The following is a 16,663-nucleotide window of genomic DNA, read 5'->3' on the forward strand; positions in this document are numbered from 1 at the left end:
TCCCTGCTCTCAAATGTTGTGGTTGTGTGCTTCCCCTTCTCTCCCCATCTTGTCTTCCGCTCCCTCTTTTTGTATATTTTGTTTGTCTGGTTGATTTGTTTGTGAAATAAATGTTAGCTCTTTCACGAGCCTCGATTCAGTATACAAAAAAAACAAAAAAAAACAAAAAAAACAATATTGATAGATAAAGGTGATATAATATAACAAATATCATGAAACATTTACATTTTGTAGTCCATTGTATAATTTAAATAAACATAAATGCAAATTTCACGTGTGGAAAAAGTAAGTACACCCTTGGCTCTAATAGGTGGTATTGTCCCCTTTGGCAGAAACAACCTCAAGTAGGCGTTTCTTACAACTGTCTACCAGTCTCTGACATCGACTGGGAGAAATTTTTACCCACTCTTCCATGCAGAATTCTTTCAGCTGTGCGATGTTTGAGGGGTTTCTTGCATGCACAGCTCGTTTCAAATCCCCCCACATCTCGATGGGATTTAGATCCGCGCTTTGACTTGGCCATTCCAGAACCCTCCATTTCTTTGTTTTCTGCCATTCCTTGGTGAAAATACTGGTATGTTTAGGGTCATTGTCATGTTGCATGGTCCACCTTCGGTTGAGCTTCAACTTTCCGACAGGGGGCCACACATTATCCTCAAGCACCCCCTGGTACAATGAAGAATTAATAGTGGATTATATGATGGTGAGCTGCCCAGGCCCTGATGCAGCAAAGCTGCCCCAAACCATAATATTTCCACCACCATTCTTTACAGTTGGTATCAGGTTCTTGTGGTCAAATGCTGTCTTTGGTTTTCGCCAAACATGTCTTCTGGTACTGTGGCCAACTAGCTCTACCTTTGACTCATCTGTCCAGAGCACATTGTTCCAGAAGTGCTGGTATTTTTCTCGGTGTTCATTGGCAAACTTTAGTCTTGCCCTGATGTTCTTTCTGGACAGCAAAGGTTTCCTCCTGGCACACCTCCCATGCAGATCAAATTTGTGCAGCCTCTTTCTAATGGTAGACTCGTGCAATTTGACATCAACAGTGGCAAGAGCTACCTGTAGGTCCCGTGATGACATTCTGGGGTTCTTAGAGACTTCTTTCAGCATCTTGCAGTCTGCTCTAGAGGCTGAACTTGCTGGGGCGGCCTGGCCTGAACAAGTTGGCAGTTGTTTGGAATCTTCTCCACTTGTAGATGATCTTCCGGACAGTCGAATGATTGATTTCAAATTGTTTGGAGATCTTTTTAAATCCCTTCCCAGACTCGTAGGCATCTATAACCTTCTTTCTGAAGGCTTCAGAGAGCTCTTTTGATCTAGGCATGGTGATGCCGCACACTTCAACAACAAAGAGCAAACCAAACTAAATGTCTGAGGTTTAAATAAGACAGGTTCCTCCAAGATCCTCTCTAACGATGTTCTAATCATTTGCTGCTGAGCTGATGCACCTGATTGTAATTTTAGGTATTTGAAGTAGTGATAAATGTAGGGGTGTATTTACTTTTTCCACATGCGAAATTTGCATTTATGTTTATTTAAATTATACAATGGACTACAAAATGTAAATGTTTCATGATATTTGTTATATTATATCACCTTTATCTTTCAATATTGTTGAAATGAAGATCAAATAGCTGTATGTTGAAATATGTTGAAAAAGTCAAAACTTTACATGGGGTGAACTTACTTTTTCACGTGACTGTATATATATCTTCTTCCGCTCCCTCTTTTTATATATTTTGTTTGTCTGGTTGATTTGTTTGTGAAGTAAATGTCAGCTCTTTCACGAGCCTCGATTCAGTATACAAATTTTTTTTTTTTCCATGGCTCAACATCTCCCTCCTTCCCTATCAACATCGGTGTTCCTCAGGGTTCTGTTCTTTCTGTCTCCAACACCCTTCCTTCTTTTTATCAATGACCTTCTATCTTCTACAAATAACCAAATGCACTCATATGCTGATGACTCAACGTTGCATTCCTCCATGTTTTTCCCATCTGTTCCATCTTCCCTCAATCGATCTGCATCTCGTTTTATCACAACCACCTCTTTAAATTCGGATTTGCACAAGATTTCCCAGTGGGGCAAATGTAACCAGGTTAAGTTTAATGCTTCCAAAACTAAATTTCTTCCCATCTCTCTCTCTAAAACTCCTTTGAAAGCTCTACAATTACACCATGTAATGCAATAAACCTACTAGGTATTACCCTCACTTCAAATCTATCCTGGAATCCACACATTACACAAACAGCTAAATCTGCCTGGAAGAAACTGTGAGTCCTGTTCAGATGTCGAAGATTCTTCTCCTCTCAACAGTTGCCTCAACTCTATAAAGAATTGATTCGTCCTTGTATAGAGTACTGCTCTCACATCTGGGGAGGTTCTAGTTCCACATACTTACTGGACAGAATTGAATTAAAAGTAATCTGACTTATCAACTCTCCAAATCTGACCTCAAAACTCAACCCGCGCAAATTACGTCGCAAAGTTGGCTCTCTTTCTCTTTTCTGCTGATATTACTTCGGTTTCTGCTCCCAATAACTTGCTGCTTGTGTACTTCCGCCATTAGCGAGACCATGGAATACTCGACAAGCCACTACATCTCATGATTATTGTGTGGCCATTGGCAACTCAAGGGTGGGCCGTTATGATGTTTGTTTCTTCCCCTCCACTGCCAAACTATGAAACTCTTTATCTTCACATGTCTTTCCAAACACTTATGATCTTCCCCATTTCAAAAAGCAGATTTTCTGCTTTCTCAAAAACTCTTAGACTATTCTCTCCTTCTTTACTTTTCTATCAATGCAGCTCTTTTATTTCGGCCTGGCTTCGATGAGGACGACATAGTCCGTGCCTGGAGCCTTCTACATGAAACAAAAAAAAAGAATTGATGGCGAGCATAAGTACGGCATATATATATCACCTATGGGACCATTGTTAACGGACAGACGCACGCACGCATGCAGGCATGCCGAGACCGAGTTCCTTTTATATTATAGATAACTGAGCCAATAAAAATAGCATCACTTCCGGTGAACGACAGATTATTTACAGTCGTGGCCAAAAATATTGGCACCCTTGCACTTTTTTTCAAATAATGCACCATTTATTCCAGAAAAGTGTTGAAATTAAAAAAAATCATTTGGTATCCACGTATGTATTTCTTTGGTTTGCAGTGGAACAAAACAAACTCGAACAATGTGACTGTGTCACCAATATGCCTCCGCATAGTCCCACAACGGGTAGATGCCATCGTTCACTGTCCTAAAAATAAACTAGTTTGAATTTAAATCCCTTCAGCTGTTTTCAAGTATCACATTTTCACCAGTCGTGACAGGTTTCACATCGATCAGTGAAGCAGTTTCAGACAAGGGTTTTATTTTAAATATCAGCTTTCAAGCTAATATGGCTGCCACAGCATGTGACATATGACCTTCAAAAATGTACACTCTACATATGTATAGGTAGGGGATCATGTTTGTGAAGTTTCGTGTTGATCGAATAAGGTTCGTTTTTATATCCAAGATGGTTGCCAAACCACGTGACCGACGACATCATCATTTTCAAACTATATGCAACAGTGGTGTTAGATGATATTTGTAAAATTTCGCATCGATAGGGTGAGCGGTTTCAGAGATATAATTATTTAATATTTTCTTTCAATCCAATATGGCTGCCACACCATGTGACAAATGTTGTTTTTGTGATCATCTTTTATTATTAGCCATGCCTAGTCAATGACGCACGTAAAGTTTCGAGTCAATCAATTTGGTGATTTGGGAGATGTTTTTTATTTATTTATTTTTTTAGGTTAAATCCCATATGGCTGCCAAACCATGTGACCTATGATGTCATGAATTTAATATTTCAATATAATTGGTCATAGATCGTGTGCATGCAATTTCAGATTTTTAGGATAAGGAATTTGATTAAAACATTTTTGGCTGATATACCACTTCACCTATGATGTCAACATTATCATGCTTTTGTTCCCCATTGGGAGTGTTGACAACGTGCCAAGTTTCAAATGTTTCCATTCAGCGGTTCCCGAGAAATAATTTATTTAATATTTGCTTTTAATCCAAGATGATTGCCATACCATATGACCTATGACATCACAATTATCATGAAAACATTCTCCATGGGTGCCACTCCTACCCTAAAAGTTTCGTCTCAATCAGACATATGGTTGCTTGAGAAAAATGAGGGTTAGCCCGTAGGGACGGATGGACGGACAACTCGAAAACATAATTCCTCTGACGACTTCGTAGGCGGAAGCATACAAAAGCTTTAAAAATTACTAAATCTTAGCTTATTCCACACAGAAATCCTAAAATGGCCCGGACAATATTATGGGCACCTTTTAGAAGTTATTAGAAATAATTTGATTTCAAGCAGTTGATTCACCTTTACTTTGGAATTGAACTCACCTACGGTGAGATGCAGGAGCCTGCAATATAACAATCACTCATTCAACCTGTTTGAATAGAGAAAAGGAGTCATTCTGCTGTTTTGTGTCACTGTATATACCGTAATGAGCATGGAGAAAAGAAAGAAAACCAGAGAATTGTCTGAGGAGGTCAGACACAAGATTGTAGCCAAGCATGGACAATCTCAAGGCTACAAGTCCATCTCCAGAGACCTTGATGTTCCTGTGTCCACCGTACGCAATGTTATCAGGAAGTTTAAGACCCATGGCACTGTAGCCAACCTCCCTTGACGTGGCCACACGAGAAAACTTGATCGAAGATTGCAGCGAAGGATTGTTTGAATGGTGGAGAAAGCACCTCGAGCCACACAGATTCAAGCTGACCTTCAGACACAAGGGGTGACAGTTTCAACTTGCACCATCCGTAACCAACTCAATGAAAGGGGTTCTATGGTAGGAGACCCAGGAGGACCCCACTGCTAAGAGAGAGACATAATTGAAAGTCCACCTGGAGTTTGCCAAAACACACCTGAACACGCCAAAATCCTTCTGGGTGAATGTCCTGTGGACAGATGAGACCAAATTAGAGCCTTTTGGTAAAAACACATCATCTTTATGTTTACGGAAAACAAAATGAAGCCTTCAAAGAAAAGAACACCTTCTCTACAGTCAAACAAGGAGGAGGTTCAGTGATGTTTTGTGGTTGCTCTGCTGCCTCTGGCACTTGGTGCCTTGAATGTGTGCATGGCATCATGAAATCAGGAGATTACCAAGGCATTTTGGAGCGCAATGTTCAACCCAGTGTCAGAAAGCTGGGTCTCCGTCGAAGGTCATGGGTCTTGCAGCACGACAATGACCCCAAACACACTTCAAAAAGCACCCAGGAATGGTTCAAGACAAAACGCTGGACTGTTCTGAAGTGGCCAGCAATGAGTCCAGATCTAAATCCCATTGAACACATGTGGGGAGATCTGAAAACAGCAGTTGGGAGAAGGCACCCTTCAAATCTGGGAGAACTGGACAGTTTGCACAAGAAGAGTGGGCCAAACTGCCAGTAGGGAGGTGTAGGAAGCTCATTCATGGCTTTCAGAAGCGTTTGACTGCAGTTATTTTGTCCAAAGTCTGTGCTACCAAATATTAAGTCGAGGGTGTCAATAATTTTAATTTCTGATTCAATAATTTCAATAATTCCTGATTTAAAAGGATATATTAAGTTCTGAATCAAAAACAAAGGTTCTGTAATATTAACAGTGAAATAAAGAATTGTGGAGACCAAATACTTTTGTCAATTTCAACTTATTTTTAGAGAAAATTGTGAGTTATTTGAAAAAAGTGCAAGGGTGCCAATATTTTTGGCCACGACTGTACGAATGAATGTCCATAGGAATTTGGAATGGAGATAATAACGGTGGCGATTAAATTGAACACTTTCTCCTTGTATGTAGTGGAGTTGGATATGACATGGATAACTTGACTGATCATGTGAACAGCTGTTTGTTCACAGGAACATAGTTACAATGTTAAAGCTTTGTTTTACTACTTCTGCCACCAAAGGTGGACGGAGATTATGTTTTCGCCCCTGTCTGTTTGTCTGTTTGTCACCGACTGTTGTTCTAGTTTACAGTTTGTTTTGTACTTTAATTCCGATGACTCTCACCTGTGATTATGTGCTTGTATTTTGCCATGGCTGCTGCGGGTATGTTTTTGGCACTATCTAAAAGTATTCTCAAAGGTTTACTTGTTTTATGAAACCTTTTAAGGACTCATACTTTTGTGACTCGCATCACTATAACGTGTGCGTGTAATGGATTACCTGTGAAGATGAAGCCCCAAAGTGACATGTTGTAATATGTTCCCTGAACAGACGCTGGAATCCTTGGACTCTGGGAAGCCTTTCTTGCACACTTTTTTTGTGGACATGTTGGGCATTGTGAAAACGTTGCGTTATTACGCTGGCTGGTGCGATAAGTTGCAAGGGCGAACGATCCCTGTCGGTAAGGCATTTTGCATCACTGACACGTAACTTGCACTTTGGCTCACACAATCTTCAAGCCCCCATACAACCAGGTGTCTTCGAGTGGGAACATCTCGGTTTCTCATGAAAGGATTTTCGGACCTTGCGTCGGGGTTCAGAAGCATTCAATATCGCTTTCACCCGGAGTCTGTCAGCCAGCATTCGTTGCTGGACGTTAAATATCCCATGGTGTCCTTTGTGAAGAATAGGCGAGCCATCGCCGGCACCATGACCAAATTACTAATTCCTGCCCGAACCAGCAGAGGGCATTGCGTCAGCGACACAGCCAAGCCATCAACCAATGATGCACAGCCACACCCTCAGCTAGCCACGCCCTCAGCCAATGACCTACCCTCAACCTGTAGCCTTGTGCTGCATACGAACGAAGAAGCTCTGAAGTCCAATTTGTAATGCCTCCATTGATGAAGTCGCCGGAGGCATTATATTTTCAGGTTGCCCGTCCGGCTGTCTGTCCGCCGTCCGTCCGTGATAGGTTAACGTTACCGCGATAACTTGAGAATGGCTGAAGGGATCTTAGTCAAACTTGGTGCAGGTATGTATAATGAGGTAAAGATGAACTTATTAGATTTTGGGGTCATGAGGTCAAAGGTCAGAGGTCATGTTAGGTAAAAATCCTGTTACCATGATAACTTATGAACCAGTGGTGGGATTCTGACCTAATTTGGTACACTTATGTAGAATGATGTAAAGATAAACTGATTAGATTTTGGGGTCAAGAGGTCAAAGGTCAAAGTCTGCAACATGTCTATAACGAGAACGGCTGAAGTGATCTAATTCAAACTTGGTACAGGTACGTATAATGATGTAAACATGAACGGATTAAATTTTGGGTCAAGAGGTCAAAGGTCAGAGGTCATGTCAGGTAAAATGTGATAACTTGAGAACAGCTGAATGCAACCGCCTTTAGAGGCCATTTTCCCCCCGCAGAGCATGGGTTGGTCTTTTTTGTGCACTGTGGTCCCCTTTTTGAAGCAATGTTTTATGGCCGGTACTTACTTTTTCCACATGCGAAATTTATGTTTATTTAAATTATACAATGGACTACAAAACGTAAATGTTTCATGATATTTGTTATATTACATCACCTTTATCTATCAATATTGTTGAAATGAAGATCAAATAGCTGAATGTTGTGTTACGGTTTCGGCACTTATTATTATTATTATTATTATTATTATTATTGCTGTTATTATTATTATTGGGGGTTCTAAGTATTATGGGTATTGTTGTTTAAGGGAAATGGTTATTGTGGTTAAAAGGTTAAAAGCGCTCATGGTAAAAATGAGACAGGAAATCGGATCGTGACCCGGAAGAAAAAGAGCGAAGAAGAAGAAGTCGTGAGGAGTGAAAGGCGTTCTGAAAAAGCTCCGTACCTAGCCTGGTCGAGCGTACCTGGCGAGTGAACTTTCAGTCCTTGAAAAGAATCTCGGGCCATCGGTGTTATTGCTGGAGTTGTGGAAAAGCCTGCGAAGCCAGGTACAAGGGCGAAATTCCAGAGAATCTTCGCCTCAAGGCCGCGGCTCGAGTGAGAGCCGTCCGCCATTTCGTCCCGCGCGCTACCTTCATCGGAAAAGGTTTTTGCCGTGTCGGTTGGGCGTATCCTCCGGTGGTTTGCCGGGGACGGCTGTGCAATAAAGCGGCGTCTGAAGATTGCCCTGCGGTTCGCTGATTGAACGGCAAATGTGTACGCGCGCGTCTTTGGAGATTTCCCTTTCTACCGCGAGTGCTGGGTGTTGGACCACGTGACTTCTGTGTCACTTCGACCGTCTACGCCTCGGTTGCTCTTGATCTCACATTGTTCCAACGATCGCCGGAGCGCATCAACTTCGCCTTGGAGGGTTATAGAGACATTGAGGAGGGCTCGGTTACATTTCCTGGGAGTGCCGTGAGTTTGGGGTTACGTGACTAGATAAGGTGGTACCATCTTAAGATTTGATTGTAGGGTTGATTGCCCTCATTGTTGTATGGTTCTTTTTGTGTGCTTTTAATATAATATTCGTTCATTGATAACCAAGGGTGTGGTTTCATTATTGATTTGGATTGTTTCCTTTGGTGGTTTCATGGATGGTTGCATTAGTGATTGATTGCGACACAGAATAACATATATATCTTTCTGCCGGGGTTCCTCTGGGGGTTCGGAGGGTACGGAGACCAGGAGATTGTAGAGGACCCCGTAACAGAAATTGGGGGCTCGTCCGGGATCTAAAATTCCCTAAATTTAGCCCGGGAGAGAATTCCCTCACATTCCCAACATTCCCAAATTTTTCCCCCAAAAAAAATAATATATATATATATATATATATATATTTTCTTGTGTGAAGGTTAACAGGTGTTAACAATAGTCACCATGGAGTTCGACGCAGAGAAGTTTGCAGTGACCCCTAGTGAAGCACAGTTCAGAGCGTTAGTAAAATCGGACCTCTTGAAATTGGCCAAACATTTTAGCTTGGAGGTCCGAACTAATATGCGGAAGGCAGAGATGCAGACAGTGGTGATACAATCTATGGTGGGATTAGGAACATGGGAAGAGGTAGCCTGGGATTGGTTACCAGAAGAGCAAGAAAATGTGGAGCTCCAGAAACTGGAGATGCAATTACAGAGCCAGGAAAGGGAAAGAGCAGAGGAAAGGAAAGCAGAAAAGGAAATAGCAGAACAGGAACGAGAACTCCAGGAAAGGTTAAAAGCAGAGGAAAGGAAAGCAGAAGAGAGAAGAGAAGAGAAACAAGCAGAGGAAAGGAGAGTGGAACGAGAACTCCAGGAAAGGTTAAAAGTACAGGAAAGAGAACTCCAGGAAAGGTTAAAAGTACAGGAAAGAGAACTCCAAGAAAGGTTAGAAGAGAAACAAGCAGAGGAAAGGAGAGTTGAAAGAGAACTCCAGGAAAGGTTAGAAGACAAAAAAGCAGAGGAAAGGAGAGCTGCAAGAGAACTCGAAGCAGAGGAGAGAAAAGCCGAAAGGGAGTTAAAGGATCGTGATTTGGCGCTTCAGCAGGAACTTAAACTCAAGGAGCTGGATTTAATGAAAGAACGGGGAGAGGTACCATGCATGCCGACTGGTTCAACACCCAGTCAGAACACCTGGGATGTCAGCAGACATGTGAGGCTGGTTCCACCCTTCAATGAAAAGGAGGTAGCCAATTTTTTTTCACACTTTGAGAAGGTGGCTCAACTGCTAAACTGGCCTGAGGAGTCCTGCACCATATTAGTGCAAAGTGTTCTGGTGGGTAAAGCTCAAGATATTTATTCGGCTTTACCGATTGACCAATGTGCAGATTATGAGGTATTGAAGAAAAACATTCTCAAAGCCTATGAATTGGTCCCGGAAACTTACCGACAAAAATTCCGGAATGCCAGGAAGAGGGAGAGTGAGACCCATGTGGAGTTTGCCAGAATGAAAGAAACCATGTTTGATAGGTGGTGTGATTCAAAAGGGGTTGGGAAAGACTTTGCACTATTGCGCCAATTGATCCTGGTGGAGGAATTCCAGCAGTGTGTCCACGAGGACATTAAAGTACATCTGGAGGAAAGGAAAGTACCAAAGTTATAGGAGGCAGCAACCATGGCAGATGACTATGCCTTAACCCACAGGATGGGGTTCCACAAGCCTAACTTCTCGCCTAGACCTAGCCAGGGGAGCTATGGTACATCAGGGGCGGAGAACGAAAATTCATGGGGGTGGCCTCGAGATGACTATGAGGACCACTCTGATACCACGACTTATTAAATCAGAAGAAAATAGTTCCAAGGCAGACGTATCCTCCGGGGGGCTCGAGGCAGACCACGAGGTACTCCTCCGGGCCTACTTGCGCTTTTTGCCGTAAACCTGGACACTTGATGTCCCAGTGTTACACCATGAAAAGGGAAAATCAGGAACGGAGTTCGACTTGTACAACTCCAAATGCAATGGCCATTGTGAGAAATCGCTCTCAAAAGGGTTACCAACCATTTATTTCAGAGGGGGTTGTGTCACTGGATGGAGCCTCGACTAACCGGAAACCTGTGAGGGTATTGAGGGACACAGGAGCACATCAATCTTTAATGCTTGAAGGCATCTTGCCATTGTCAGAGGAGACGGCAACTGGTGATAGTGTTTGTTTACAGGGGATTGGTGGCTGTGTTTGTGCTCCACTTCATGTCATCCATTTAGAGTCCGATTTGGTGTCAGGACCAGTCACCATCGGTTTACAAGCCATGCTTCCTGTAGAGGGAGTATCTGTTGTTATCGGGAATGATTTGGCCGGTGGTCAAGTTCATGGTAACCCGATGGTTGTTAAAAAGCCCAGTAGGGGAAATAACACCACACCAGTTTGGGATGGCGACAAATGTAGCAAGTTATTTGTAGGTGGACTGAACTTCAAAACAAAGGAAGAAGTTCTGACCTCTGTCTTCAGCAAATATGGGCCGCTTTTGGAAGTGCGGTTGGTAAAAGACAGGGAAACGCATGAGTCAAGAGGGTTTGGCTTTGTCACGTTTGAAAGCACAAAGGATGCCAAAGAGGCAGAGAAGAATTGGAATGGTAAGGATTTTGAGGGTCGGACCATAACCGTAGAGAAGGCAGGCCGTAGGCAGTGAGGGGGCTACAGAGGAGGACCACGGAGTAGTGGTGGTGGCCGCAATCGATATTATTATGGAGGCTTCCAGAGTTATGCCAGCTCCCGAAGGAAGGATTATCCGAGCAGTGGCCGAGAAGGAGACCGCTATTCATGTGACTACCGTGACAAGTGGTCCAACCGTGATTGTTAGGAAAGTTAGAAAGAGTTGAAGCACTGAATGCTGCGGAGCAGCCGAGCCAAGATTCCTACATGGATTAACCGTGAACGCCACGTTCCTAAAGGCGTCCATGTAGTGAACTTCCCTACACGGATTAACCGTGAACTCCACGTTCCTAAAGGCGTCCATGTAGTGAATATGTCCAGGCCTCACCACCCAACCACCATGGAACCTGGCCCTCAGCTCGGCCTCCCGGAAAAAGTGCTATCGATTTGCTTGACTTTGAATTTTTGATCAACCCCTTAACCTTCATTCAAAAGAAACTAAAAGTAAAAATCAGAGGTTGATGAGATGGAGTTTGGCTTTGCAGGGGTTCAACTTGGAAATTGAACATGTAAAGGGCAGGGACAATGTCGTGGCTGATGCTTTGTCCAGAGTGAATTAACTTTGGAAATCCCTGTGGGTTGTGTCAAATTTTGTTGCTTTATTTTTGAGATGTTGATAATTGTTGCTCACTGGAATTGAGGATTTGGGTTGTGAGTTTATTTTTGTTTGTTTAAAGAGTTTGCATGCAAAGAAAGTTTTTGCTGTGTTCAAACTTTCTTTCTTGAGGGAGGGAAGTGTTACGGATTCGGCACTTATTATTATTATTGCTGTGATTATTATTATTATTATTGGGGGTTCTAAGTATTATGGGTATTGTTGTTTAAGGGAAATGGTTATTGTGGTTAAAAGGTTAAAAGCGCTCATGGTAAAAATGAGACAGGAAATCGGATCGTGACCCGGAAGAAAAAGAGCGAAGAAGAAGAAGTCGTGAGGAGTGAAAGGCGTTCTGAAAAAGCTCCGTACCTAGCCTGGTCGAGCGTACCTGGCGAGTGAACTTTGAGTCCTTGAAAAGAATCTCGGGCCATCGGTGTTATTGCTGGAGTTAGTCAGGTTCACGATGTTTTTTCGTTCAAAATCATGGTAGATTAGCAAACCTATACATTTTTGGAAACGTTATTACATGGAAAATCTGAAAATCAATGTTTACATTTGCCAATTCCGACCAATTCGATTCGACCAATTCGACCAATTCGACCAATCGACCAATTCCATTCGACCATTCGACCATTCGACCAATCGCTTCGATCGACCATTCGACCATTCGACCAATTCGATCGATTCGATTCATCGAATTTGATTCGATCGACCATTTGACCAATTCGATTTGCCAATCAATTTGACCGACCTTTGCTTGTGTGGAACGGACTGTGAAAACGATGCGGACTATATTGTCGGATACGACACACAGGACAGTGATGACGAACTCTAAATGGCATATTCTGTAATCGTGTATGTTTGATGCCATTGACTGCCTGTGTATATTTTGTCATTGACTGCCTGTGTAGATGTGAAGTTATACCGACTGCATGTGTATATATGATTTTGCTGACTGCCTGTGTATGTTTGGTGATATGAATTATTGTGACACATTTTGATGTTATTAACTGCCTGTACAAAATGATAACATGTATTTGATTATGCAACTTATCGCGAATATAAAGACAGTATTTTGCAATTTAAAACCTTTGATTCGTGTCTTACCATTCCCCATAGCACTAATTTGATACTTTCATTGGATTCCTTGTCCCTGAAAATATAGGTTTAGTATATTTTAAAAAGTTTTTAGGGTAATTAGAGGCAGAAATAGAACAAAATATGTATTTTACAGTGGCCATTTTGAAAATCCAAAATGGCCGCCATACAGGTATCTCTCCAAATGTAAACATTGATTTTTAGTTTCCTTATGCTATAACCTTGCCAAAAATGTATAGGTTTGCTAATCTACCATGATTTTGAACGAAATATAATTTATTGACATAGTGAACCTGACTAAGTTGTGGAAAAGCCTGCGAAGCCAGGTGCAAGGGTGAAATTCCAGAGAATCTTCGCCTCAAGGCCGCGGCTCGAGTGAGAGCCGTCCGCCATTTCGTCCCGCGTGCTACCTTCATCGGGAAAGGTTTTTGTCGTGTCGGTTGGGCTTATCCTCCGGTGGTTTGCCGGGGACGGCTGTGCAATAAAGCAGCGTCTGAAGATTGCCCTGCGGTTCGCTGATTGAACGGCAAATGTGTACGCGCGCGTCTTTGGAGATTTCCCTTTCTACCGCGAATGCTGGGTGTTGGACCACGTGACTTCTGTGTCACTTCGACCGTCTACGCCTCGGTTGCTCTTGATCTCACATTGTTCCAACGATCGCCGGAGCGCATCAACTTCGCCTTGGAGGGTTATAGAGACATTGAGGAGGGCTCGATTCCATTTCCTGGGAGTGCCGTGAGTTTGGGGTTACGTGACTAGATAAGGTGGTACCATCTTAAGATTTGATTGTAGGGTTGATTGCCCCCATTGTTGTATGGTTCTTTTTGTGTGCTTTTAATATAATATTTGTTCATTGACAACCAAGGGTGTGGTTTCCTTGTTGATTTGGATTGTTTCCTTTGGTGGTTTCATGGATGGTTTCATTAGTGATTGATTGCGACACGGTTTTAACATATATATCTTTCTGCTGGGGTTCCTCTCGGGGTTCGGAGGGTACCGATACCAGGAGATTGCAGAGGACCCTGTAACAGTTGAAATATGTTGAAAAAGTCAAAACTTTCCATGGGGTGTACTTACTTTTTCACGTGACTGTATGTGGTATGGATGCTTCTTAACATCAATGGGAAGGTCATATCTGGAGCTTGTTGATGCATATGGTAAGTTTATAAAATGATAATATTTACTACTAATCATGTTTGTGAGGGTGGTGGGGGAGGGTGTAGGAGTGGAAGGTGGACTGTGAGGTGAAAAAAAAAAATATATATATATATATATATATACAGTATATATATATAATATATAATATATTTGGTTCCAGCACCACAAGATAGGTTATTCAACTTTTTGCATCTATTGGTAAATATTGATTGTGTGTGTGTGTGTGTGTGTGTGTGTGTGTGTGTGTGTGTGTGTGTGTGTGTGTGTGTGTGTGTGTGTGTGTGTGTGTGTGTGTGTGTGTGTGTTATATCCTAAACTGGCATTCAGACATCACTTTGAAAGTCGCATATTACCAATAATCACTTTCCGAGCCTTCATCATATTTGGCAATGCCAAATAGCTCTGCGCTCTTGCACGTATTAATGAACAAAAACACAAGTTAATAACGGATTTTTATACTTACCTCACACATTGGTCTGTAAAAGCAGAAAGTGTGCATTGTCATTTTATTACGTATGCAAAATATTACCAACAACACTATGGTATTGACCCAATACATTGGTGAAATTCCTTGGCCGAGGGGCCTGCTAGAACCCTGTAAGCTTACATATAATAGGATATAAAGCTTGCTGATCAAGAGGGCATGGTGAGTAGCTTACATGTCAACACCATTCCTTACCATTACGGAGCAGCTACAAGAGACAAGGTTGAACATTTCAGCACAATTGATGAGCTCATGGCAGGCTCTATGGTTATGATAATACTGTAATTATTTTTGACAGTGCCCTCGGGATGTTTTTTACCATGTCAGCAAAGTGAGAAATGCAATCCTGAACAAACACTTGTAATTGTGTCTGTATGTGTATCACGTGGTCATTAATGTGATTGAAGGCGTATCACACAACAATCAAATAAGAAGGTACGTTTTCTAAGTCTCTTGAAGGTGTTGCTAGGGTAGCCCTATATGGCATTTTTGAGGAATGCAAGTACATTCGTGCAATGTGATAATCGATATTCTGTGGATTGTTTTGTGTGCACAGATGGTGAATATTTCACGTACACACGACATGAGCCAGTGGGGGTGTGTGGCCAGATCATTCCTGTGAGTTGAATTTAAACTCCTCACGCATACAACTGCACACACACACACACACACACACACACACACACACACACACACACACACACACACACACACACACACACACACACACACACACACACCTGTATCCCAAGAATGTATCTGCCGAGACGAGAGGAAGGGGGCGCCCTGATGGAACTTAACCAGGTGCACAGAGCGACGAGTGTAGGACTAGCTGAGTATGTGAAATGCTCAACAGACTATCAGATGCAATTTGTAAACAAACATGAACACAACAAACTTGAAAATGTATCCCCAACTCACCTTGCAAAGAATTTCCAAAAACAGGTGCGAATAGAAGATGCCACACAGGAAAATGAAACATCAACAAATACAGCCACGTCAATAGCAAAAAAGACAAAATAAATATATAAAAAGAAATATCAAGAAATATACACCGCAACAACTGGGAGAATGACAAAAGAGCAGGACAATAGAAAATAAAATTGGACAGGATGGGGATAGACAAAGAAGGCTCATTGGAATGGCTAATAAGAGGTCAGCTCAACTGGGACGGCGAATTAATCATAATAAATGCCCAAGATCAAGGACACCACACCAATGGATTTACAAAGATGGCGGGACTAAGCCAGATGGACAAGTGTAGATTGTGCAAGACAGAAAGTACCAGTCACCTGCTCTCGGGATGCAAAAAACTATTATCAGAACAACTTTACACACAACGGCTCAAAAAAGTATGCAAAGTGCTTCATTGGCATATCAGCAAAAATGTAAACATCCCAGTACCAGAAAACTCATGGAAACACGAACGAACGAAGGACAATCATTGAAAATGAGGACGTCATGCTCATGTACGATCTGATGATTCTATCGAGGGTGAACATAGAAACGAAAACATTGTATCCAGACATAGTACTCAGGAACAAAAATGAAAAGACAGCATTGCTGATTGAGACATCAGTACCCAACGATTTTGGCCCAAATAATGCAGAAATCAAGAAAATGACCAAGCACCAGGACCTCAAAAATGAGGTCAAGAGATCTTGGAAGCTGAAGAACGTTGAAATTGTACCAGTGGCAATTGGAGTAATGGGAACGATAAAGAAGAAGATTTTCAAAACCATCCCCGGGAATGGAGGACGAATGGAGGACGAATGCAGTTGGCAATCGAGGCTTTGGGAATGGGGGCTTTGGGAATGGAAGGGAGCTACCTTATGTCACCTGGTGCAATGCAGTGTCAACTAGTGGGAACAGAGCCTTCAACTACATAGACTAAGGAGATAACTGTTTAGAAGGATATATGATTTGCTACGTGCATGTTTATGGCTTAACTAGGAGGACGACCTTTGACCTTTACACACCAAACGGAGATATTTACAAGAATTCATTACACTTACAGAGGGTGATATTTACAACAATTCATTACACTTACAACAATACAAAAAAACACAACAATTCTCAAATCCACAACAATATACGAGGTGTGTTCAAAAAGTATGCGACCTTAATTTGTCGTGCGTAAACAAATGAAGCTAGGGAGGCGTTGATTGGTGCACGTATGTAGGCGATCCTAATGCGCACGCGTGAATTTTTTCCCACCTGCAGAAGCTGTCATTCGACGGCAGACCGCCGATGAGTGAGGAAGTGTAAGTGAGC

At 42.2% G+C, this 16,663-nt stretch overlaps 1 protein-coding gene across 2 annotated transcripts in view; it reads left to right on the forward strand.

Annotated features, from left to right (window-relative positions):
• Positions 1 to 16,663, forward strand: part of LOC137421011 (retinal dehydrogenase 2) — a 187,491-nt gene that overhangs the window by 89,264 nt on the left and 81,564 nt on the right. For both annotated transcript variants that reach the window (XM_068106642.2, XM_068106643.2), the window contains exons 4-5: positions 6,292 to 6,421; positions 14,946 to 15,007. In XM_068106642.2, coding sequence (XP_067962743.1) covers positions 6,292 to 6,421; positions 14,946 to 15,007 — 192 coding nt within the window. The remainder of the gene's footprint in view (positions 1 to 6,291; positions 6,422 to 14,945; positions 15,008 to 16,663) is intronic.

The sequence above is a fragment of the Myxine glutinosa genome, chromosome 2 (assembly GCF_964187855.1).
Source record: "Myxine glutinosa chromosome 2, kmMyxGlut1.1, whole genome shotgun sequence".
Taxonomy (NCBI): domain Eukaryota; kingdom Metazoa; phylum Chordata; class Myxini; order Myxiniformes; family Myxinidae; genus Myxine; species Myxine glutinosa.